The sequence below is a fragment of the Acomys russatus genome, chromosome X (assembly GCF_903995435.1).
Source record: "Acomys russatus chromosome X, mAcoRus1.1, whole genome shotgun sequence".
NCBI lineage: Eukaryota > Metazoa > Chordata > Mammalia > Rodentia > Muridae > Acomys > Acomys russatus.
Window position 1 is genome coordinate 45,457,256 of NC_067169.1, and position 25,114 is coordinate 45,482,369.

At 37.3% G+C, this 25,114-nt stretch overlaps 1 protein-coding gene across 5 annotated transcripts in view; it reads right to left on the minus strand.

Moving 5' to 3' along the window:
- Nucleotides 1–2,085: 2,085 nt before the first annotated feature.
- The window catches only part of Zfx (zinc finger protein X-linked), a 43,604-nt gene continuing 20,575 nt past the window's right edge, over nucleotides 2,086–25,114 (minus strand). For all 5 annotated transcript variants that reach the window (XM_051142374.1, XM_051142373.1, XM_051142376.1 and 2 more), the window contains 7 exons: nucleotides 22,319–22,404; nucleotides 18,139–18,708; nucleotides 6,865–7,014; nucleotides 6,534–6,677; nucleotides 6,016–6,165; nucleotides 5,233–5,373; nucleotides 2,086–4,450 (listed from right to left, as the gene is read on the minus strand). In XM_051142374.1, coding sequence (XP_050998331.1) covers nucleotides 3,267–4,450; nucleotides 5,233–5,373; nucleotides 6,016–6,165; nucleotides 6,534–6,677; nucleotides 6,865–7,014; nucleotides 18,139–18,708; nucleotides 22,319–22,379 — 2,400 coding nt within the window. In that variant the 5' untranslated portion in view covers nucleotides 22,380–22,404 and the 3' untranslated portion in view covers nucleotides 2,086–3,266. The remainder of the gene's footprint in view (nucleotides 4,451–5,232; nucleotides 5,374–6,015; nucleotides 6,166–6,533; nucleotides 6,678–6,864; nucleotides 7,015–18,138; nucleotides 18,709–22,318; nucleotides 22,405–25,114) is intronic.

Genomic DNA, 25,114 nt, shown 5'->3' on the forward strand with positions numbered 1-25,114 from the left:
TTTACCATCTTGCAATTTTCACAACTACAGTGACCATCTTCTACTACGTTGGGGTCTACTAGAGGCTTCCAACCTGGGCATAAAGGGGTAACTCAAAAGTAGGTCTTCAGACTAAATGTGTTGCGAAGTGATAATGAAACAAATTGTAAGTGCTTTCAAAGCCCACTTTATACATGGGTAATTTGTAACAGGAATCAGAGATGCTAATAAAACAAATCATTTACAAAGATAAAAGAAAAAATGAATTTCAAGGACATGCTCATCAAATGACTCACCAATCACCTCTTAACTTCTCTGTAATGTTACTTGCAAATTCACAGGACTGAAATATCAGTATTTGCATCCAAGTCACAAAATTCAAAGCAATCAAGCATTTTGCATTCCACTGCTGCATAAAAGGAATTAAGAAATAGGGGGATGAAAATAATCCACTGCTTTTGATGTTTATTAGGTTTACAAAAACTGTACATTTTCTTTCTTAAGAAAAAGCATTAACTTAGTACTGGTATCAAATAGACTGAACATTCGTTAACAGGAAAAATATTCTGATTTTTATTTTTGCACGTTATTCTCAAGTACACAATTACAATAATGTCACACATCCCCTATATGATTTTCTTTTTTATGTATTTTACTTTTTTTACAAAGTATACAGAGGGAGGGACATACAATATTTAATAGGATATTTCTACAGAACAATAACTTATATTATGTCCTTGTAAAAATCTGTACCTCTTTAAAACATTTAACTGAAACATCCTTTTTTAGCTTTGCTAATCAAAATTGTTTTAAGAATTAAAACTAGGTTGTAACTAATGTCAGTACATAACAGTGACTACTTCATTTTCTCTTTATACAGACAAACACATTTTATATTCACTTGACCAAACCCTTAAATACCTTTTAAAGGCTTCAATATTGTGCTTTAAAAAGAAAAGAACTGTGTATGGTTCCAGATTATGTAAAGAGAAATACAAAGTGTGTAAAGTGTTGTGTTCCTTATCTTTCAGTTTATTTTAAAAATGTGTTAAATGGTCCAATCATTTGTATTTTCTGTACTGATTGTAGATGATTTTTTAACTTTCATAAATTTCAACATTAGGTGTTTTACATTACTTCTGGGGAAAAGAATCAATTAGATTTTTAAAGTTCTCACAAAAAAAAAGACAGCTTTCAAGAATAACAGGGCAATAAATCAAATCATAGTTGTGATGTATTTTTTAAAGCACGCTGCGGAGGCTACAAAGGCAAAAGAATTCCCTATAGGATGGAAGGCTAGGGAACCCATGCCTTGGCATTGACTGGCATTGAGGATGGAGTTCATACCAGTCTTAAGAACTTGATTTAGAACTAGACTAAATCAATCTAGCACTTCAGAGGTTTGCCAAACACCAAATATTCAAGACATCTAACCCCAAAAAATATAACTTTGAATACAAATCTTGATGACAAAGAGAAAGATGAAAGGTAAAAACCTAACGGCACGAAAGGGATGGAGCACCATAATGAGGCGGCAAGGCAGCTATCGAGTGGGAAGAAATCTCTAAATCTCCCATGATGTGCCAGACCCGTGTGCCAACAGCCAATTCCAGGGACTCTAGAAACTGTTTCCAAAAGACATCTTAACAAAAATCTTAGAATCCAACTTCTTTTTACAAATTTTATCAGCGATCAGACCTGTATGTCACAAATTGCCAGCTCTCAAAAACAAAACTCTGAAAGACTTGGTGAGGATCCAAGTGAGGCCTCAGACTGTTCACACACTTGGACCACACCTCTATCATGTAATCCAAGACAAGCGAGTGTTAAGTTTTTTCAAGTTAACTAAGAACTAACAGAGCAGGCTCAATCTGCCAAGTCCAAGTCCTTATTAGCACCCGTTCTCTGGTCCATGGAGCCATCACTCCCTTCCTATCCCTCTCACTTGGTCAAACAAGGGTTCTCTCTCCAGCTTCTCAGAGAGAACTGAGGGATTCATGTCTGGATACCCATTCGCTTTTCAGAAAAATATAAAGGCATGGAGTTGAAACTGTATGAAAACATTGTATCTATAAACATCTTAACTTCTATTTTTTTCAATTATTTTTCAATTACCAAAGATATTTAAAAGAAAATACCTTTACTCTTTAAAAATACTAGTGTCCTTATTTTCCTTCTAATTCTTCACCTGAGTAGTCTCTCTGAAGAGCAAGACTTACAAAATGCTCTCTCTTGCATCCCTGGATCTTTCACGTTACTGTAAATTTAATACTTTTCATTATAGATTTTAAACAACTACTACTGGGGGTTGTGTGTATAAGTATGTAAAATAAGCAATACACACAGATACATGTTACATATATATGTGTATATATAGATAGATAGATATAATTCAGGGTACATTTACATATATAAAGTTGCAAAAGATCCTATGAGCCACAAGTTACCCCTAGGAGATTCCAAAATGCAGTCCTCAGTTAAATTCATTTGTAGCACACAACCATTCCAAGACAAAGCAGCACAGATAGAATAATCAAAATACAACAAGATCAAGCAAAAATCTCAACAAGGTTTTCTAAAAGTTTGCTACACTGACAAAAGATGTAAATAGTCTAAAGAAAAAAAAAATATCTTGTCCACTAAAAAGAAAAAAAAAAAAAAAAAAGAAAGAAAGTAAAGTAAACACAAACCCAGCCACTGTTCTTTAACTCAGCGATGCCAGGGACACAAAAGTTCATATAAAAACTTCCATTGTCATACAGTCTACAAATACTAAGCAAGACAAGTAAATGACTTCCATGTTATGAATCATGAGACCTCACTGTTAAAAATCTCCCATTCCATTAGATGTCTCTGACGATTTAATTGTGAGAAATTTGTAAGAGAGAGAAAAAATAAGTCAATATGAATACTTTCAGTTACCAATACAGAGTTACCATGAGTTAAATGGTCTTACAAGAGTACCATCAAGGTAAGCAAGGTAAATATTTTAAAATAAATATAAAACTTCTAAGATAGAAAACTTCAGTATAGAATCAGGGATTACTTTAGTAAAAGCAACTAACTTGTTGCTGCTTTCCCCCATGTATTAAACAAACTGAATAGAATTCAGAACACACTATTGAACAAAATGTGAAAAAAAAAATAAAGCCAACTAGAAGCAATAATCCTATTTGTACACAGCATAAATCAATATACAGTATTGTATGTGAACAAGACTGATTGGCTTTTAAATGAACTTTCTGTTTCAAGGCCAGTTCTTCTACAAACATTGATGAAGAGTACTGTTAGGGCAGGCCAACTTCTTTATGATGTCGCATTATGTGCTGGTTCTTTTCCGAGGGTCTTCGGAATCCTTTCTTGCAGTACTCACAGCGGTGAGGATAGTCTTTTGTATGAATGGAGATAACGTGCCGCTTAAAGCCTGAGGCATCTGTAGTGCTATATTCACAGTACTCACACTGATACACTTTCCGGCCACTGTGTGTCTTCATATGCTTTTTAAGCTCACTCTGTTGCCGAAATCCCTTTCTACATCTCTTACACCTAAATGGAAGGTCCTTTGTGTGAACCGAGAGAATATGTCGACTTAGTACAAACGGATCTGCAATCTTAAAGTCACAGTGTCTACACTGGTGCATTTTTTTGCCCTTGTGGGCAGCCACATGTTTCTTGAGTTCTGAGGGCCTATGAAAGCCTTTATCACACATGTCACACTTATGAGGATAGTCCTTTGTGTGAACTGAAATTATGTGTCGCTTCAAATCACTTGAGTTCGAACTCTTGTGGTCGCAATGCAAACACTGGTGTGTTTTGCTCTCTTGATGGATAAGAGCATGTTGTTGCACCTCTTTGGTATCTGAGAATGTCAGAAGACAAATATCACACTTGAATGGCATCTCTTTACTATGCTTAGTTTTGACGTGTGTTTTCAAGTTAGAAGAGTCTGCAGACCTGTATTCGCAGTACTGGCATTCATACGGCTTCTCCCCAGTATGGATTCGCATGTGCTTTTTTAGCTCTGAGGGGTGACGGAAACCTTTGCCACACTCTACGCAAATGTGAGGAAAATTCTTGCTGTGGACTGCCAAAAGGTGGCGGTTCAATAAGCCTTGTTCAGCTGTTTCGTATTCACAGAATTTACACTTGTGCATTTTGTTGGCTCCTTTTTCCTTATGCACCATTTTATGAGTAAACAAAGCCCCAGCATGAGAGAAATGCTTTCCACACTCATCGCATTCTATGGCCTTCTCTGCCTTGCTGGTTAGCTTGTGGCTCTCCAGGTGATTGTGTAAACTTATCTTCTTGTTGGTAGTGTAATCACAGTCAGTACAACGGTACTTCTTCTTGGCAAGGTGTTCAGGATGATTTTTCATGTGCCTTTTCAAGAAACCTCTTGATTTAAACTTCTTCCCACAAATCATGCAAGGGTAGACAGTCAGAGGATGTCCATCTGGGCCAATTATTATTGCTAAGAAAGGAAAGGAGCATAAAGTGACTAAAACATGCTGGTTTTGGTTTCTTCAAAAGTCTGAATGTGTGCTCTGAACACTACAGTCAAGGGCTCCTAATTTGGGCTCTGTCCTAAGCAACGTTTCTTTTAGCATTTCCAATCTAAGAGATACAACAACCTGGCCCTAAGAACTTGGTCTACACTAAACAAACTGCTTCCATTTTAACAAAATCAACTAATAAGTATGTAATTTCTATTGAAAAGTAAGTTAGTATTTTCGATCTAGAAATCAGGGGGAATTATTCATATAAAGCCTTTTAGTTAGAACTCCTGCTTTATTAAAATCATTAATTTAAATAAATAAATAAAAACATTAATTTATGTTAGCTTTAATAAAGCTTAAATATACCTTAGTATGCAAATTATTATATAATAAGCTATATCAAACTCAAGTATTTATCCTGTTGCTCTGACAATTATGCCCATTTTATGCTGAAATAATCATTCTTTAACTGTATTTTTTCAACAAGTAACATTTGCCAACATGGATACAGGATTCATTTTCACATAATTCAAGTTTTAAACCTTTTCATCCTTTTTTGAGCTATTTTGCATTCATTTTTTAGTCAAGAAAATCATTCATGAATATCACTGAATTCTGAAAATTGTATTTTAAAATTCAATACACAAAAGCTACATGTTATCTAGCCAATAAATACCATGATACCCCTATGGATGCACACTAGCATTTCCTGAGAGCCTGCGGCGCACGCTGCACCATGAAACTCACATGCCCTCACCTGTTTGGTACTGCCTGGAATCAGGTCTTCTCCTTTTCTTTGGTTTTTGTTTAGCCAGTCTGCCGAGGCCAGCAGACTCATCTATGTGCAAGAGAGCACTTGCAGTGCCATTCCGGTTTTCAATTCCATCAGAATTATTACCTAACAATGTGTATTTAAAAAAATCATACAGTATTATAAATTATAGACAATTAGGAATCCTTTATTAACTACAACAATGAAAAGCCAGGATACTCATGAATGACAGATATACCCCACACTAGGTAATGGAGTTTTATGAGCACATTCTTTTTTTTTTTTTTTTTTTTTTTTTTTGGTTTTTCAAGACAGGGTTTCTCTGTGTAGCCTTGGCCATCCTGGACTCACTTTGTAGACCAGGCCGGCCTCGAACTCACAGCGATCCACCTGCCTCTGCCTCCCGAGTGATGGGATTAAAGGCGTGCACCACCATGCCCAGCTACACATTCATTATATTAAGACCATGGAAATACCTAGCTTCCAAAACTAAAACACTAGTATTTTCCCCATGGGTTCCCATGCTGTCTCCCAAGATTTTAAAGTCATGGGTCTGATACAGTTAAGACGAAAAGTTCCAGTCTGAAAGCCTGTCTATTTATACATTCCTTGAATGTACATAAAGGAAATGCCTATTAAAAGTCAGGGCAAACGTTGAGTTTATAATCTTCATGTTTAAATCAAATAATACTTATACACTACTAGCATTTCAGATTTCTGAAACCTAAAACCACAAAATCATGTCCAAAGAGCTGCTCTGTGACTTACCATAAGCGGCTGCCCATGCAATCGGCATGAAAGTTTTCATTTCATTGTCATCTATTTGCTGTTCATGCACTGCAGCTGCGGCTGCGGCTGCAGCATCCTCCTCTCCAACAATCACTTCCATATAAACTTCATCAGCAATTTCAGCAACATCTAAGTAGAAAATTATATGAACTTTTCTGGCCAGCTTTAGAGATATCATAGAAAAAATAGTTTTATTTGAATTCTGCTAATATGCGATTGGGAAGTCCAAACATTACATACCTAGAATACAGCTTTTGTATAAAAAAACACTCAAAGAACATTTGCTGAATTACTTATTTCTTAGTTTTCACTATAATTTAATTTTAAAGTAACAAACTTTCTAAACATACATAATGAGCAAGTAACGATTCCCTCAGGACACAGCAGCATAATTTCTAAAACAATGCTACTTATTTTTTCAACTATTGACCATTTAAAAGTGACAGAGAAAACATTTAGAAACAGATTTTTCTCCCACAGAAAGACCACCTACTTACTTAAATCTTCATCTTCTTGCTGAGAGTCATTAACAGCCATATAAACCATCTTTTCCCTGGGAACACGAATACTATTGTTTGGATCAATTAGTTCAACTCCATGGTCATTCTCTGGCTCACTTTCCACGATGTCTACAGTTCCACCTATTAAGGAAAACAGAGGCTCCAAGATTTTGTCTTAAAATTTCATTTCCACCTCTTCCTTTTTAAAAACATATTCTTCTGATACTATGTTAAAATTATTTTATCTTCAGAAAAGACTTCACATCTTTGCAATCTAAATAACTGAAAAACAATCAGACTCAACCAAGCACTGCTCAGCACTGCTCACCTAAGTCATCTTCTCCAGGGTCGGCTTTAAAAATGTACACCTTGATGACTTCAGGGCATGCACCATCCACTTTACAAGGATCAATTTCCGATTCAGTGTCCATGGTCAGTCCAGATGAACCATCATGTTCTATTTTGCTGGCATCATCCACTAAACAAGCAGAAAATACAATCTCAAGTAATAATGCTTAAACAGGAAGTTACTGTTTTTGAGAGTCTTGTTAATAAACATTCTCCCTCCCTCTCTCTGTCTCTCTGGTTTTTTGAGACAGGGTTTCTCTGTATAGTCCTGGTTGTCCTAGACTCACTTTGTAGACCAGGCTGTCCTGGAACTCATAGCTATCCACCTGCCTCTGCCTCTCAAGTGCTGGGATTAAAGGCACTGCACCACCACGCCCAGCCCAACAAACATTATCTTTAACTTGATTCACATAGAATTGGGTGATTTTAACCTAGACAAGTAGAAGGATCAATAAATACACTTCTGAAGACTTCTAAAATTGAAATCAGATATTAAAAGAAGTAGTACTCACAGAGAAAAATGCCTAGTAGCCTAGAAACTGTAAGTAAAAGGATATATTTAGCCTTTACTAAACCAGAGGTTAAAGATCTCCTACACTTAAAATCATCTTTTAACATTTAAGGTGAAGGCTTTAAAGGTCTAGTAGTAAAATAAAAAAAAGCATGGTCTCCATATGCATATTTTATAAACACTATTTCATGGTTACTATTCTCAGACATAATTTTTTTTAATTTATTTATTATTATGTATGTATTTATGTGTTATGTATGTGCTCTGCTTGCACGTATACCTTCAGGCCAGAAGAGGGCATCAGATCACATTATAGATGGTTGTGAGCCACTATGTGGTTGCTGAGAATTGAACTCATGACCTCTGGAAGAGCAGTCAGTGCTCTTCACCACTGAGCCATTTCTCCAGCCCCTCTCAAACATAATTTGATGTGAACTATTTTCATCAGAATATTCACTTAAAAATAAAGCATCATTTCCAGAAATGTATACCTCAATAAGATAGGGAATGACAATTCTAGTTCAATCTGCTTAAAATTTATAAAATGCTGGGCTTGATGGCACATGCCTTTAATCTTCTTAGCACTAAGAAGTCAAAGACAGGCAGATTTCACTAAGTTTAAGACCAACTTGGTCTACATAGGAGACCTTATACCAAAAAGCCAAAAAAACAAGCAATCTTACAAGACCTAAGTAATACATATATACAACTTTAACTTGTGACTTTAAGTCAAAGTCCTTGGTAATAAATACAGCAATATATAAACTCAAACACACTCTGATGTGCCCATTTGCCCTCTTTAAAGAAAAGGAGGGGCCATAAGGAAAAGGGAGGAGAGAAACAAAGAAAAGAGATAGAAGGTAGAAGAGCCAACTGTAGTTTTAAAAACCTTTATAGAAGTCAACAGTTAATAATTGGTGTTATGTATGAAAATAAACACAAGAAAAATAGTGTCAAACACACTCTGTATTTGAATAAAAACCAAAAATAGAACTGCCATGTAAGTAACATTATATCACACATTATTTAGGGGCATCTCCAGCAACACAGTAAAGGATAATAAAAACTCAGCACCTAGGACAATTTACCATGAAAAGTTAGACTTATTAAGTTAAGTCTATTAAAGAAACATGAGCCAGGTATGATAGCACACATCTTTAATCCCAGCACTCAGAAGGCAGAGGCTGGTGGATCTCTGTGAGTTTGAGGTCAGCCTGGTCTACAGAGTGCATTCCAGGACAGCCAGGGCTACACAGGAAAACCCTGTGTATGTATGTATGTATGTATGTATGTATGTATGTATGTATGTATGTATACACACACACACACACACACACACACACAAAAGGAAGGAAGAACAGAACTCAGAATGCAGTGTCAAAAAGTCCCATCATGTTCTCCATCAAGTTCAAAATCTGCATTTACCTAAGCAAAATTCTTATAAAGAACATAAAATGAGTCAGGCAGCGGTAGTGCACACCTTTAATCCCAACACTTATGAGGCAGAGGCAGGTGGATCTTTGTGAATTCAAGACCAGACTGGCATACAAAGTGAGTCAAGGACAGAGAAGGCTACATAGAGAGAAACCCTGTCTTGAAAAACCATATATATGTGCCAGTATTTCAAAACCAACAGTAAAAAGGAAGAATAGGGCAAGCAAGATGGTTCTGTGGGTAAAAGTACTTGCCTCCAAGCCTGAAGATCAGAGTTTGATCTGTGGAACTAATATTGTGGAAGAAAAGAACCAACTCCCCACTAAAGTAGCCCTCTGACTTCCACATGAATGCCACAGTATGTGCTTGCCCAAACATATACATATGTAGATACAGATATACAGACACATAAAACACCACATTTTTTTTTAAAGGCAAGAATATACTGACAACTTGTCAACTTGATTTCTGACTCATCTAGAATTAGGACCACAGTTTTCTTTTTAATCTTTAAAAATGATCTATTTAATAAAATACAAAAGTCAAGTGTGGTGGTACATGGCTTTAATCCAAGCACTCAGGAGGCAAAGGCAGGCTGAACTCTGTACGTTCATGGCCAGTCTGGTCTACAGAACAAGTTCCAGGACAGCCAAGGCCACACAAAGAAACCCCCATGTCAAAAAACAAACAAACAAAAAGCCAGCCAAGGCTATACATGAGAACTTGTCTCAAAAACAAATAAAAGATATGTTTATGTTTATCTTATTTGTTGATAAATTATTTTACTTTTCCTTGAATAATTTAAACTGAAAATGAAGGTGTCTCATGGAGAAAAGGCAAATGCCTGTTTATTCACATTATAAGAGAAGCTTGGCTCTCTAATGCAATCTTTAATAATATAAGTTCATATAGAACATGAAAGGTCAGCATCTGAAATGATAGTGCCTCACTGTATAGCAAAAAAAAAAAAAAAAGCTATCTCATTCGGGCTGAATGAGAGGAACACTTACTTCATTCAGGTAAAGGACAAGCTATGAACACAGGCACAGAAACAAAAACGGTATGGAAGGGATTAAGCATAAAGTGTGTCACAAGGCATGCTGGGGAATACAGCCAACTGCTAAACTGAAGCCAGATCACAAAGTGCTTCCTGCACCTGACAGAAAGGCTGAGACTTGATCCTGGAAAGCTGGAGGTTTCTCAATTGGGACAGACATCATAATCTCTTGGGGAACTTGAGGGTGGGGGCAAGTCTCTAGCCAAGCAGTTCTACATAATCCTAATGTAGGTAGATGGGGCCTAGAAAGTGAGACTAGGAGACAAATTGATTCAGAGGGACCCTAAAGCCCTAACCCTGACCAGAAGCATGAGAGCATCCACTGTGAGTCATGGGAGAACTTTAAGCAATGATGAGACCAGATGCCTATTGCTATACCATCTTGCTGGCCTTGAAAATGTTGATGGGCAGAAATGGACCAAGACTCAAAGCAGGGAAAGCATTTATGGGTCTGCTGCAGTAGATGGCAGGTGACAGGTGATGAGGCCTTAAAAGTCTCTGCTTGGGGGAGGGGCTGGAGAGATGGCTCAGTGGTTAAGAGCATTGGCTGCTCTTCCAGAGGTCCTGAGTTCAATTCCCAGAAACCACACGGTGGTTCACAGCCAACTATAATATGAGCTGATGCCCTCTTATGGTATGCAGGTGTACATGCAGACAGAGAACTTATTAACATAAAATTTTTTTAAAAACTTTTTTTTAAGTCTGTGCTAAGCTATCAAGATGGCTCAGCAGGTAAAAGTGCTTGCCACAAAGTCTGATTTTGATCCATGGTGGAAAGAGAGAACCAATTCCTCCAAGTGTCCTCATATTGTGGCACATGTGTACACACACACACACACACACACACACACACACACACACACACAGAGAGAGAGAGAGAGGCGAGAGCGTAGAGAGATGAGAAGAGAGCATGAGAAAGAGAGCATGAGCGCAGGAGACACGAGAGACGAGCAGAGAGAGAGAGAGAGAGAGAGAGAGAGAGAGAGAGAGAGAGAGAGAATAAATTTCAAAACCAAAAGCATGTGCCAACACACTCAGCAGTGAATGGTTTAATTACTTTAAGATCGTAAGAATTTAAATATTCTGGCAGGATGGTGGTCCATGCCTTTAATCTCAGCACTTGAGAGGCAGAGGTGGATCTCTGAGTTTAAGGTCAGCTTTGTCTACAGAATGAATTTGAGGAGAGCAAGGAGCTACAAAGAGAAACTGTTTAAAAAATATTTTAAATAGTCTCATAATCTAGATAACTGAATTAACTGTCATTTTCAAATTTCAAACACTGGGTAGCACCAGAAATCTCACCTATCTATGAAGAGTCCAGAATACATGGGGATCATCATCATCGGAGCACTCGTTTTTAAACAGTTCAATATTGATGGATGAAGTTGGCCTAAACTTTGAGTTAAGTTTTATAAACTGGTCCCAAGCCACTAATCCTAGCCTTCAGAAAGCTGAGGCTACATAATGCAAAACTCTGCCTTAAAAAGCAAAAGCAAAACAACAACAACAAAAATATGGGCTAGAAAAATCAGCCCAGTAGTTAAGAGCAATCGCAGCTCTTACACAAGATACAAGTTTGATTCCCAGCACCCGCATAAGGCACCTCACAGCTGCCTGTAACACTAGCTCCAGAGAATCCAACACCCTCTTCTAGCCTTCTAGAACACACAGGTGACATACACAAACACAGACGAACAGATATATACACACAAAAAAGTTAAAATAAAATCTTTTTTAAAAACCCAAACAAACAACAAAAACCCACCTGATTCTAAACAGTACTAAAAAGTTAAAATTTTTCACCTCAACCTGTGAAATTATTCTGAATAAAAAATATTAGAGACTTTAAATAACTCTTTGATGGTTGGTCCTGTTAAGTACTCAGAATTTCACCATAATTTTAAAGCTACTATTAAAAATGAATTTCTAAAAACAGACAAAGAAAGCTTCAATAAAAATTGAGTCATCATATGTATGATTTCTGCATAAGTGTCTTCTTCTGCAGTCATGAAGAACTAGTACTTCAGAATAAGGCTTCTCCAAAAGAGAAGTGCAGATTTTTTTGAAATTAAAATTACTTCTAATAATAACTACCATTTGCATTGCATTTTTGCAATTTCCTTCATGTTTCTATGTAAGTCTTTTACTTCATTTCCCAGATTAAAATAAAACAAAGACTCTGGGATGGTATGTAAGTTGGTCAAAAGTCAATTAGCTAGTGAAAGACTGGGGAAAGTGCCTATCTTTAGAACTTAGATCTTTATCTTCATCTCCTAGTTTTTATAAAAAGATATGTTTAGTGTCTAAAATTCTGTATTAAAACAATTATCAATAATCCCAAGCCACCCAGGAATTCTCTCATGTTAGTAACTCTTTTGTACTTTTTCTATTCTGAAAAGTGAAACTAGCAAGCCTTATAAAATCATCTTCCTACCTTGCCCAGCATTTGAGGGGAAAACTGAAGTTAAATTTTGGTTTAACAATCTCATTAGAAGTCAGGCCTGGCGGCACACGCCTTTAATCCCAGCACTTGGGAGGCAAGAGGCAGGGCAGATCACTATGAGTTCGAGGCCAGCCGGGTCTACAAAGTGAGTCTAGGACAACCAAGGCTACACAGAGAAACCCTGTCTCAAAGAGAGAGAAAGAGAGAGAGAGAGAGAGAGAGAGAGAGAGAGAGAGAGAGAGAGAGAGAGAGAGAGAGAGAGAGAGAGAGAGAGAGAGAGAGAGAGAGAAATAGTTTTATCAACACAAAGAAAAGAAATATGTAAAGCAATGTTTGTTGGTTCAATGTAACCATTCCACACAGCTCCTCTATTCACTTACTACAAAACCTTTGCCAATCTTAAAGGTTTGAAGTCAATATGTTTTATGTTAAAATACCACTTTATGAACTATCTTTGCTGGAAGGTAGAAAACACTAACAATTTTCCAACTCATTATAAATGGTTTGATTCCAAAAGTGGATTGTTTAATACAATCTTTACTTTGATGAGAAAAGAGATGATACTGAGAAAAAGTTCAAAAATGCCTGTACAATAGAGCACACAAAAGATACAACCAAAAGTCACACTTCTATATCTAATTTTAAAACAACCTAACTACTTCATTATAGCAAAATTACACAGTAACATGAACAAAGATACCTGTTTAAATTAAATGTACCTTTGCTTTCTTTGAACTCATATCTTTTAACTAGACTGGAATAAATATCACATTTAAATATATTTAATATATATAAAAATATTGAAATACACCAAGATACGCTAAAACAAGTTTATTTCTGTCCATATTTACTTTTTTGGGACCATTAAAACTGACCTGAATCAGAACCCCAGGACCTAAAAGAAAGATAAATATAAAGAAGATTTTTTTAAAGTCTGGATTCAACAATACTACAGTTGATATACTGGTGTCAATCGCTACTAAACCTATCTCTACACGTTTAAATCAGTCTTCTAGAGGAGTGAGCTTTCTAACAGAGCAATAAAGGCAAAAACCAATGTACAGGTAAAGGTAAAGCCATACTCCTTAACAAGCACTTAGAAAGCTAGAAGGTGGAAGCCAGAGAATGCAGAAAGAAGCCAGAGTGCTGTCTCCTTCATAATCTGGGAAGAAGCCAACTATTTCCTCTACCCTTGGTGCTGGGATGTCTAGTCTTGATAGAGAAAAATCTGGCACTGATATTTAAGAACAGCATTTTGAGCCAAGATGACTTAATGGGCAAAGACTGCCACCAAGGCTGACACTCTATTTTCCCTCCTTGGAACCGGCACAGTAGGAAAGAACAGACTTCTAGAAGATGTCCTCTGACCTCTATACATGTACTATGGCACAAGCATACATGTGTTTATGTATATACACACAAATATAAATAAATAAAATTAATTTTAAAAATAAAATAAAGGGGCTGGCTCAGCAATTAGGAGTACTTAGCTGGGTGGGGTGGTGCACGCCTTTAATCCCAGCACTTGAGGCAGAGGCAGGTGGATCACTGTGAGTTCAAGGCCAGCCTGGTCTACAAAGTGAGTCCAGGATAACAACGGCTACACAGAGAAACCCTGTCTTGAAAAAAAAAAAAGAGTACTTAGTACTTGCTGCTCTCAAAAAGAATGCAGGTTCAGTTCCCAGCTTGCTAACCACCACCCATAGTTCTAGTTCCAGGAGACTGACTACTTCCGACCACAGTAGGTACATAGCACACACAGTGCACATATGTACATGCAGACAAAACACACAAAAATAAAAATAAATTAAAAACTTTTAAAATAAAATAAAAACCCAATTTTTATACTAGAACATCTTACTAATACATTTAAGTCTCTTCACTCTTGACTGGCTGTTCAATTCAGTTCCATTATCAACATCCACCTAAGCTTCCTATAGCAGAAGCTCACTGTCCTCATCAACCCTTTATCACTATCCTTTGACTTTCTGCCCAACCTTGTGTTTATTCTGTCTTGGTAGATGAAGATGCTTCACAGAGAAAATAGCTATGACATTCAAACATTCCTCAAACTGTCTCCAGAAAGGGTCCTCATTCTTATTAACATTTCCTCTCCCCGCCTAGGACGTAACTAACAACCATTCACTGTAACCAAAACATCAGTCCCGTGCTCTTCTTTGAATCTTACTCCACCTATTAGCCTTCCTTTCTCTATCATCAGAGCTGTCTAGTGGTTTGTCCCTGTACCGTAGCATGTCCGAGATACATTCAACCAGTTCACCAATCAGCAAAAGCCATACTACTGCCTCCTGTCCCTTGACTAACCATAATGGCTTATACAATATTTTTCACCCTAATTTCACTTTCATTGATTTCTCAACCCATTATAGCTCATGTCTTCCATCACCTATCCATTCACTCATGTTTTATTGAAAATAATCAAAAATACCAACAATACCCTTATCTTTCTTCTCAGTGGCTGACATTTTTAAGGAATTCTCTGTATCCTTTATAGCACTGAAAAGACTTTCAAAGTTTATCACTTTGTCTTTTGCAAACTTCTCTTTTCAGTTCACCTCTCTAACTTCATCTATTTTCCTGCAATTGTTTTTTTTTAGCTGAAAAAAAAGTGCCACTATATATCTACCACTTTTCTTTATCCATTCACCTACTTGTAGACATCTAGCTGGTTTTATTTCTCGGCTACTGTTATTGTACTGCAGCAGTAATCTTGGCCATGTAGGTTTCTCTGTGGTATACTAACTCACAAGTCCATCCCAGTAGCTACCCAGGAGTGGTTATGCTGAGTCACATATTAGGTTCTATTACATTTTTGAGGAATCTCCATACTGAGTCCATAGTAACTGCACCCTGTACGTAACATTCTTCTGCAAGCACTCTCTGGAAAATACTAATCATTCCCATGTGAGATACTTCCTACAATCTATTACCTCACTAATTTCCTTTCTCTCCAAAACCACAAATTTGCCCTTTTAACTACCACGAAAGAACCACCATCAGACTGTCTCCCACAAGCAAGCATCTCAAATTTTTAGCAGATTCTAAATAATTTTACCCACCAAGTGTACTCCTTTTCTTGAATGATTATCATAACCCAATTTTCCGAACTAGAAATCTGAGGGGGAAACAACAGTCATCTTTGCATTATCTTTCTTCATCAAAGTCCCACCTATCTTATTCTAAGATTAACTCTCATCCATTTTACTTTCTAATCTTTTGAGTTCAACGCTCCTCAACCCTCTTTACTATCCAGGTCTTTGGGGGTATTTATTTTTGTTATTTTGTTTTTGAGGCAGGTCATGCTGGCCCTAGAACCCAATATCACCACACTTCAACTTGAGGTACTCTTTCTCATGCATGAACCACTATACTACTGTCTATCACTAACTTCTAGTTCAGCTATTCTTAATCTCTACTGCTACAAGGATTATCTTACAAAATAAATTGAAAATTGAAATAAGTCACATGTCATATTCCGTTGCAGACCAGCAAAAACTTAAAAAGGAAAATAGATAATCTCATAACACAGGAGGGTTACAATAAGCAAAACATTAAGGTAATATAACCAAACTTATAAATGCAGATAATTTTTTCTAAATTTTTATTTGTGTGTGTGTGTGTGTGTGTGTGTGTGTGTGTGTGTGTGTGTGTGTGTGTTTTTAGGGGATACGTGAAGAAGAGAGGAAAACTTTTGGGACTAAGTTCTCTCCTTCCACTGTGGCTGACTCCAGGGACTGACTATGTAGCAATACATGAGCACTTTTACCTGCTGAGCCATCTCATGGGGATCCCTCTTTTGATCCAGTAATTCTATTTCTGGAACTTCATTACAATGAACAAAGTACACAGAGATTTCAGCACAATCTTACATTTCTACCCTTTCTAGGAAAAGCCAAGACAGAAACTACACATGCACAAATACAAGGACACAAAGAAACATAGGTACCATTTTTATAAATGTGTGTGATGTACATGTGTTCATGTGTGGGTGTGTAAATGCATGATGTGTATACACATGCATGTGGAAACCCAAAGTTGACCTTTGATTGCTATCTACTTTATTTATTGCTGAACCTGGAGCTCATTCATTGCCACTAGTCCAGCTTGCCCCAAGGAGCCCGCTTCTCTGCCTCTTGTCTACTAAGATCACTGAGGCGTCTACCTCCATGCCCCACATTTACATGACAAGCACTGAATCCAAGGGGCCATCTTCTCAATCCCCCAATCCTTTGTAAAACATAATGTCTTCTACTAACCCATATCCTTCCTTCATCTTGTCAAACTAAAATTCAACCTTGACAAAGGTTGGCTACTCAGTCACAACTCTGCATCACTCTGTAACCTCCCTCTTACAGTAGACTATAAGCCCTTCCCTCTAGGAGCAATGGCTTTCTCTATGCATTTAGGACTTATCATTAACTGAACCACCTACAGCAATGCAAAAACAGGTAAGTCCCATAAATACATACTAAATGAAGGGGTCTGTTTCCTTCTTTTTTACAAAGACCATTTATTTCAACAGTTCTATCACAACTTGTTGCAGCCCAGGCTTACTTCAATCCCATACAAGTCCTGTTTTCTCAGCTTCTTGAGTGCTGAGATTACAGGTATGCATGCGCCACCACATCTGGGTTAGATAACCTCAATAACTTGTAGATGATATCCTATAAAATGTTCGTAGACTTTATTATAAGGTATACAAATCCCATGTATGAAAACAACTAGGTAAGTTTATAAATTACGTATGAGTCATTATCTACTGAAGTTTGAGGCCTTAAGGAGTATGAATTTATTGGGTTAGAACTGTGCTCTATCCAACCTAGAATTTCATTTCTAAAAGTAGCACCAAAAAATGTTATAAGAAGACACAGCAGTGCGCAGTGACAGAGCACACCTTTAATCCCAGCACTTTGGAAGCAGAGGCAGGTGGGTCTCTGTGAGTTCAAGACCAGCTTGATCTACAGAGTCCAGCATAGCCAAGGCTATACAAAGAAATCCTGTTTAAAAAAAAAAAAAAGACATAGCTATTCTCCCAGACTCCAACTTAAAACACTTGGAGGTATGTCCCCAAAACACCTTAGTTTGCTGCAGTGCTCTAATAAACTCATCATGCTTAAAATCATGTTTTAGTACCATACTCCTTCCCACTCCATAAACAGTATTTTACATATAATCAAAGCAGGTAATTATTCCTGTACATCCAAGAACATAAGTTCATACTTTCGGTTTTCTCTGCCCAGTAGTTTGTTTCCCGTACCTATAAGCATACAAAAATATAAGTAGTCTCGTCATATATTTTTTTTCAAGTTGTGGGAGGAGGTTCCTAATTCTAATAGAGACTGGAAACAGCCACATCACACTCTTCGTGATTTCACAAAGTTATAGACTATCTTACGATAACTGAAGAAACCAGCTCTTTCTAACACATTTTTATCTTAGAAACAAGTCAACAATCTCACTTTTCTTTATTTTCAGTTATCTTACAGACTCCAAACTAAAATCTCATTTACAAAGATTTATTTTGTTTTGTTTTGTTTGAAACAGGGTCTAACTATGTGGCCTTAGTTATCCTGAAACTCACTATATAGAGCAAGCTGGCTTCAAACTCAGAGAGATCAGCCTGCCTCTGCTTCCCAAGTGCTGGGATTAAAAGTGTGTGCCACCATACCTGGACAAGGTATTTTTATACATTTAATTTTAATAAATATTTAATTAAGAAAATTTTATGCCTGGCTAGATAAGCAGCTTTCAAAAGCATCTGTGACAAACAGGATACCCCAAGACTTACAGGAAATCATAAGGTAATCCTCACAGTTATTCTTTTCTTCATCTTGCTGGCTCACAGGGATCCCGTTGGCATCTATGACTGCTTCAGAGGCACAATCTGCTACCAATACTTCTTCTGAAACAACATCGGCGGTCAAAGGATCAGTGACGATTTCTGCTTCTACTACATTATCATGAACCACATGTTCAACATGACCAACATCAGACACATGTATAGATTCACTTGTCAAGACATGTTCAGGCATAGACATTGAGGCTGAAGTAATGTCAGAAGCTAGAACATCATCTGGAACTGTGCAATGTGTTAAAGAAACTTCTTCAGTTACATCTGAGTCGAGCACTTGCTCAGGGATGATGACTGTTTCGGATACGTCTGCTTCATCCATAATATCTGGACACTGGACATCTTCTATAACAACATCCTCAATAACATCTTGGATTACAACTGAGTCAGGATCATCAGGAACAAAATTATGCACGGTTATGTCTGAATCCACAACATCTGACACAAAAACCGTTTCTTGTACTTCCACAACAATTTGATCACCATCCATGTGAGTAGCACCAGCTCCTAAAAAAGAAACAAACTCATATATTAGTGTGGTGGCTTGAATAAGAATGGCCCCTATAGGCTCATGTATATGAATGTTTAGTCACCGGGGAGTGGAACTGTTTGAAAGGATTAGAGGTATAGAATTGTTGTGAGTTACTAGGGGTGGGCTTTGAGGTTTCAAAGTCCCATGCCCAGACCAGTCTCTCTCAGTCAGTCTCTGCCTAAGCATCAGGATATAGCTCTCAGCTACTATTTCAGTGCCTGCCTGCATGCTGCCATGCTCCCCACCGTGATAACAGACTAAACCTCTGAAACTGTAAGCAAGGCCCCAATTATATACGTTTTCTTATAAAAGCTGTCTTGGTCATGATGTCTCTCCACAGCAATAGAACAGTGGCTACGACAATAAGCAAATAAAATCATAAAATCACAAACTTCAGAACTAAATGAATATTTTTTTTTCTTTTTTAAATTTAATTAATTTATTCAGATTATAACTCAATTGTTATCCCATCACTTGTATCCTCCGTCTCTCCCTCCCTCTCACTTTCACCCTATTCCCCTCCCCTAGGTCTAAGACCAAGGGGGGCCTCCTCCCCCACTATATGGTCATAGGCTATCAAGTCTCATCTTGGTAGCCTGCTTATTCTTTCTTTGAGTGCAACCAGGCCTCCCCACCAAAGGGAGGTGGAATATTTCAATCAGCAAAATTATTATTCAATTTCTCCCCAAAATACTACAGTAGCTGCTCAGTTTTCTCAAGCATTTAGATTCCCTTGAACCTTTTTTTTTTTTTTTGCATTTTTTAAGACAGGGATTCTCTGTGTAGCCCTGGCTGTCCTGGATTTGCTTTGTAAACCAGGCTCAACTCAAATATCCTTCTGCCTCTGTCTCTTGAGTGCTAGAATTACAGGCATGAGCCACTGCACACCCATATCTTGAAACTTTTCTTTGGGGGGGGGTTTCGAGACAGGGTTTCTCTGTGTATCATTGGCTGTCCTAGCCTCGCTTTGTAGACCAGGCTGGCCTTGAACTCACAGTGATTTGCCTGCCTCTGCATCCCGAGTGCTGGGATTAAAGGCATGTGCCACCACACCCGGCACTTGAAATTATTTCTAAATAAAATTAGAGAGACACTTTTTGGGAGACACTTAAGTATTCATCCCAAACCAAGAGATAAGGAAAAACTATAATAATACAATTGAAACAAAGAAAAATGTTCCTGACAGTAAGATTCTGGGCATACTAAAACTCAGTTTCTTAAGGCATGGTTATAAAAATTAAGTAATGTAACTACAGGTGGCTAATGGATCAGTTTTCTTTATTTTATGTATTTTTCATGTCATTTTGTTCTTGTTCTAGCTCCCTTCACTGAACTTGTATTTTTTCTTATTTTCATTTTTCCCATGAATTTCTCTGACTCCTTCCCCCCACCCCTGACTTCCTTTACATCCTCCTTTTGTTCTAGTAGCTCCAGCATTCTCCGCTTATGACTAGAATTTTAGAATTCAACCTCTATTCTGAGACCTAAGAGGATGAGGACATAAATGAAAAGAAGGACAGAAGAAAGAAAAGTTGGTTGAGGTGATCTGTCTCTATGGACAGAGAGTGAACAGGGGGTAAAGGTAGACAGAAGAAGCAACCTCCTCAACTTCACCAGAGTACTGGAGTTATTTAGCCTCCTGCCTGCCCTCACTCTCAAAAGCAGCAACTCACAATACAGGAAACTCTACTAGAGTTCATTTTAGGTAAAGGAGTGACAGGAGATGAAATCAATTTTTGTCCAAAGACATTAAATGACTTAACCAAGATCACAGTTTGCACAGCATATAGTGCTTAGTAAATAAGCTCTCAACAAATGCTGCAAATGGAACAAATTATACATCCTATGAGAAACACAAAACAAATCCAGTATCTTGATTGCCCATTCAGAGAACAGCAAAGAAAGTTTTACAAGTCTCACTTAAAAAAAACACACACAAAAACAAAAACCCTCTTTAGTAGATCAATGCTTCTGGTTCTTTCTCAGACCAAGCAGGTACCTAATTCAGTCACTATATCTGTGGCTAAACAAATACTCAAAATAAGTAAGTAAATAAATAAAATAAATAAATACAGCCAGGAGGAGGTGGTGACACACACCTTTTTTCCCAACACTCAGGAGTCAGAGGCAAATGGATCTCTGTGAGTTCAAAGCCAGAGCTGTTCTAGGACAGTCAGGGCTACACAAAAAGAAACCCTGTCTCAAAAAAACCAAAACCAACCAAACAAGCAAAAAGCATAAATCACAGATGAGAGGGTCAATACTTAATAGTTTTATGACCTTGGGCAAGTCATTTAACCTCTGAGTTTCTGTGTCCTCATCAGTGCCTGCCATGCACTTCACAAGTCTGTGAAGATCAAATGGGAATATATGGGAAGTGTTCTGAAAAACTGACAGCTTTCATTATTATCATGACATAAAGTGGAGGCCTGACAGATTTAAGTGACTTGCTAAGATAAACAAATACCTTAAGTGTTAATCAGGACTGAAATGAAACAGTTTTTCACTGTACCACTTAGTAAATTAGCTAGGTTTCCTTCCACAAATAAGAGCAAATACACACTGTGTATTTTTCTCCTTAGTTTCTCTTCCAAGAGCAATAATAATATTTCATGTTCTAATAAAGAATTATAAACTGTGCACTTATTATCAAAATGAAATCACCAAACGTGAAAGACTATTCTATGAAAAATGTATGCCTTCTTCTACTACGTTTTTAACTTTCTGATAAAGTCATTTAATATACTGCAGCTTGATCATTTAAAGACCAATGGGAAATTAGTTAACCCTTTCTCTCATTCTGTACTCTGGGCAGTGAAGCAAAACTGTCTTCCTGAAGCAAGACTATTTAAGGGAACCTATGAGAAGGTATAAAAGTAGGACAATATCAGGATGTCCAAGACCTTGGTTTATACTTTATCCTTTGGGTGACAGAGAACAAATATATCACATAATCTACATGAGAGTTAAATATTCTGATTATAGTGGGCTGGATTAAAGAAATTCTGGGTAAGGAATAAATGTTACTGCCAACTACAAATGAGACAAGAAACTGTATGTGGCAGGAGGAAAATCAAGTGGAGCAGATCTGATCAAGGAATATTTTTCCAAAGAGACAAAGAATAGAACTCAGTGGGATAACGGAGCAAAAAGATAACAGTATCATAGGTACAGATCCAAGTCTAAACATGAAATCCATTTCTTTCATATGCACCTTACATACACAGCCTAAAGGTCATTTTACACCGTACTTTTCATATGCACGTGATTTTACTTCAAACCATGACATTAAGTGAGGTATGGAATTTTCTTTAACTTGTGGTGTCATGTCAGCACTCTTAAGCGTTGGATTTTTGGAGCATTTGGGATTTTTGGATTCAGGATACTCAACTTGTACTGACAAGAGTATGAAAAGTCGGTTATAAGGAAGCGGCTTTGTAAAGAAGGGGGATGATAGTGTGCTCACTTTCACATTTGTAGATCTTGAAATCCAAGCATGACTAACAATGTCAAAGTTTAAAAATTGGGCCCATAATGACCTCCCAGTTTGGTAGGTAAAAAGTACAACAATCCAAGTCATTATACCTGCTGCATCAAAAAATGAGTTTGGTGCTTGTGGCTGTAATTCAAGTCCATCTTCATCCATGGCCTTTAATTCTCAGTCACACCACCTAAATCAAAGGGGAAAGTGAAGCCAGTATTAGTTTGGTTGTCCTTTTTTTTTTTTTTTTAAAGTTGTATAACTCAAGTTATACAACAGATGAACAACTATCTAACATATAGACATATTAATCAAAAAGATCACCTTTATCCAGGCTCATTTTAAATTGAGAAACATTGACAGGTACACACCTATAATCACAGCATTTGGGAAGCTGGACAGGAGACTCATAAGTTCAAGATCAATCTGGGCTACAAAGAGGGTTTCAAATCAGTCTCAGCTACATAGTATGACCATGTCTAGTGAGATCTTGTCTCAAAATAATAAAATAAAAATAAATTTAGAGCTTGGTGGTAGTGGCACATACCTGTAATCCCAGCACTCAGGAAGCAGACACAGGCAGATCTCTGAGTTCGAGACCAACCTGGTCTACAAACTGAGTTCCAGGAAAGCCAGGGCTACTCAGAGAAATCCTACCTTGAAAAAAAATCGCCTACACCCACACACTCAGTAAAAATATTGAAATACAATTATGTATGTACAGACACATTTTTAAAGATTTATTTATGTTACATGTATGCATGAATATATGTGTACAACATGCATGCCTCGTATCTCTGGCTAGACGTAGACTTATGGATGGTTGTAAGCTACCACATGTGTTCTAGAATATGAACCTGGGTCCTCTGGAAGAGCAGCCAATGATTTTAACTACTGAGCCACTGCTGTAGACCCAAAGGCACACATCTTGATGAATGTTCACATATACACAAAACATGACTAGTTGTGATGGTGTACACCTGTAATCCCAGAAATCAGGAGGCTTGCTAAATATTCAAGGCCAATCTGGGTTAAGTAACAGAATTTTCATGTGTTTCCCTCCCCTGTCCCCAAAGCCTTTATTTACCACCTGGGATCAAGATACAGAGCATTTCCAGGACCTTAGAGCACTGTCATCTTAGTAAGTCTATATCATCCTCTCACAGGATTACTTAACTAGTTTTCTTTTTTCTTTCTCTCTCTCTTTTTTTTTTTTTTTCATTTGGTTGGTTGGTTGGTTGGTTGGTTGGTTGGTTTTCGTTTGGTTTTTTGAGACAATGATTCTGTGTAGCCCTGGCTTTCCTGGAACTTGCTCTGTAGACCACGCTAGCCTCAAACTCAAGAGATCCACTTGTTTCTGCCTCCCAAACTCTGGGATCAAAGGTGTTGAGTGACCACTGTGCAGCAACTAATTTCCTTAAGGTTCAACTAAAATTCATTCCATAATTTATTGTGGGGAATTTCTGTACAATTTTTCCATTACTTCTCAAAACTTATACAGTCTCTCTTTCAAACACTGTATTTAACAACCCTATAGACACCCTCCCAAAGTACATAATTATAGTAAACACAATTGGGATAAGCACACTCTGAAATTCCTAACTTAGAGTGAATGACCTTTCTTAACCCCCTGATTTATGCAGTTTAATTTTTAGTGTATTTAACTCTTTTGGCTATAGATGATTAGCACTAGCTATAAAATGGTTTAAATTTTTTAATTTTTTAAAGTTCATTTTTGAGCACAGTAAAATCAAACTCCTACCCTCAAAAATCAGAAGCCATAGGGAGTTAGATGAAGCAGGAAGAGGAGGCTTACCAACAGCTTTTTGGATACTGAGCCTAAAACATCCTGAAACCCTGCTGTATACTCCTACCTTGGGATCTTGCAAGATACCCCAATGACCTTAATTCTCCCTTTTCTACTTTAGAAAATAAAAACACCCTTTTGTTGTTGTTGTTTTTCTTTCTTTCTTTCTTTCTTTTTTTTTTTTTTTTTTTTTTTTTTTTTTTTTTTTTTGAGACAGGGTTTCCCTGTGTAGTCTTGGCTGTCCTGGACTCACTTTATAGACCAGGCTGGCCTCGAAATCACGGCAATCCACCTGACTCTGCCTACTAAATGCTGGGATTAAAGGTATGCATCACCACACTGGGCTTTTTTGTTTTTGTTTTTGTTTTTGTTTTGGTACTTTCTAAGACAAATTAAATGGGGCTATATGCTTATGAAAATTTTAACAAAAGTATCATTTCTCTTAAGCATCGTTTTCTCTGTTCAATGAAGGTTCAAGCTCATACTATCTTAAGTTCTAACTCCAAACTACTTTTCCATCATCTTTCCCAACCCCTTTCCCAAGTACCTCCCACTATCACACATGCACACACACTTCAATAAACAAAAATGCCAGAACATCCCAACCCTGGCCCAGTATGCTAAGGCACATCAGTAACTCTAGTACTCAAAGGCAGAGACAGGAAGACTGCCAAGTTCTAAGCCAACCTGGCTACACAGCAAAACTATTAGAAAAAAATAAATAAATCAAAAGACCTCAACTCTGCATTTGTCTCTTTCCTTGCAAATGTCCTCCCCGATAAATCAAACATATACATGAACCCTGAAAATGTTTTCTTCCTACTCAGAACTTCTAGAGCATGGTAGGTTTCTTAGTGTACTTGTTAACCATGGCTATTTTTATGTCATATTTTGTGTACATGCACTCAATACATACATGCTCATGTGGGCAGGTAGGCTTTGTGTGTGCATACAGAGTTCAGAAGGCAAGCATGAGAGTCTTCCTTGATTACTCTCCTCCTCGTTCTGTTTGTTTTTAAAATTATTTTTTAGGTCTATGGCTTTTCTAAACATCCTTCTTGTATTTATCGCCATCTCCCTCTTCCCCCATCTC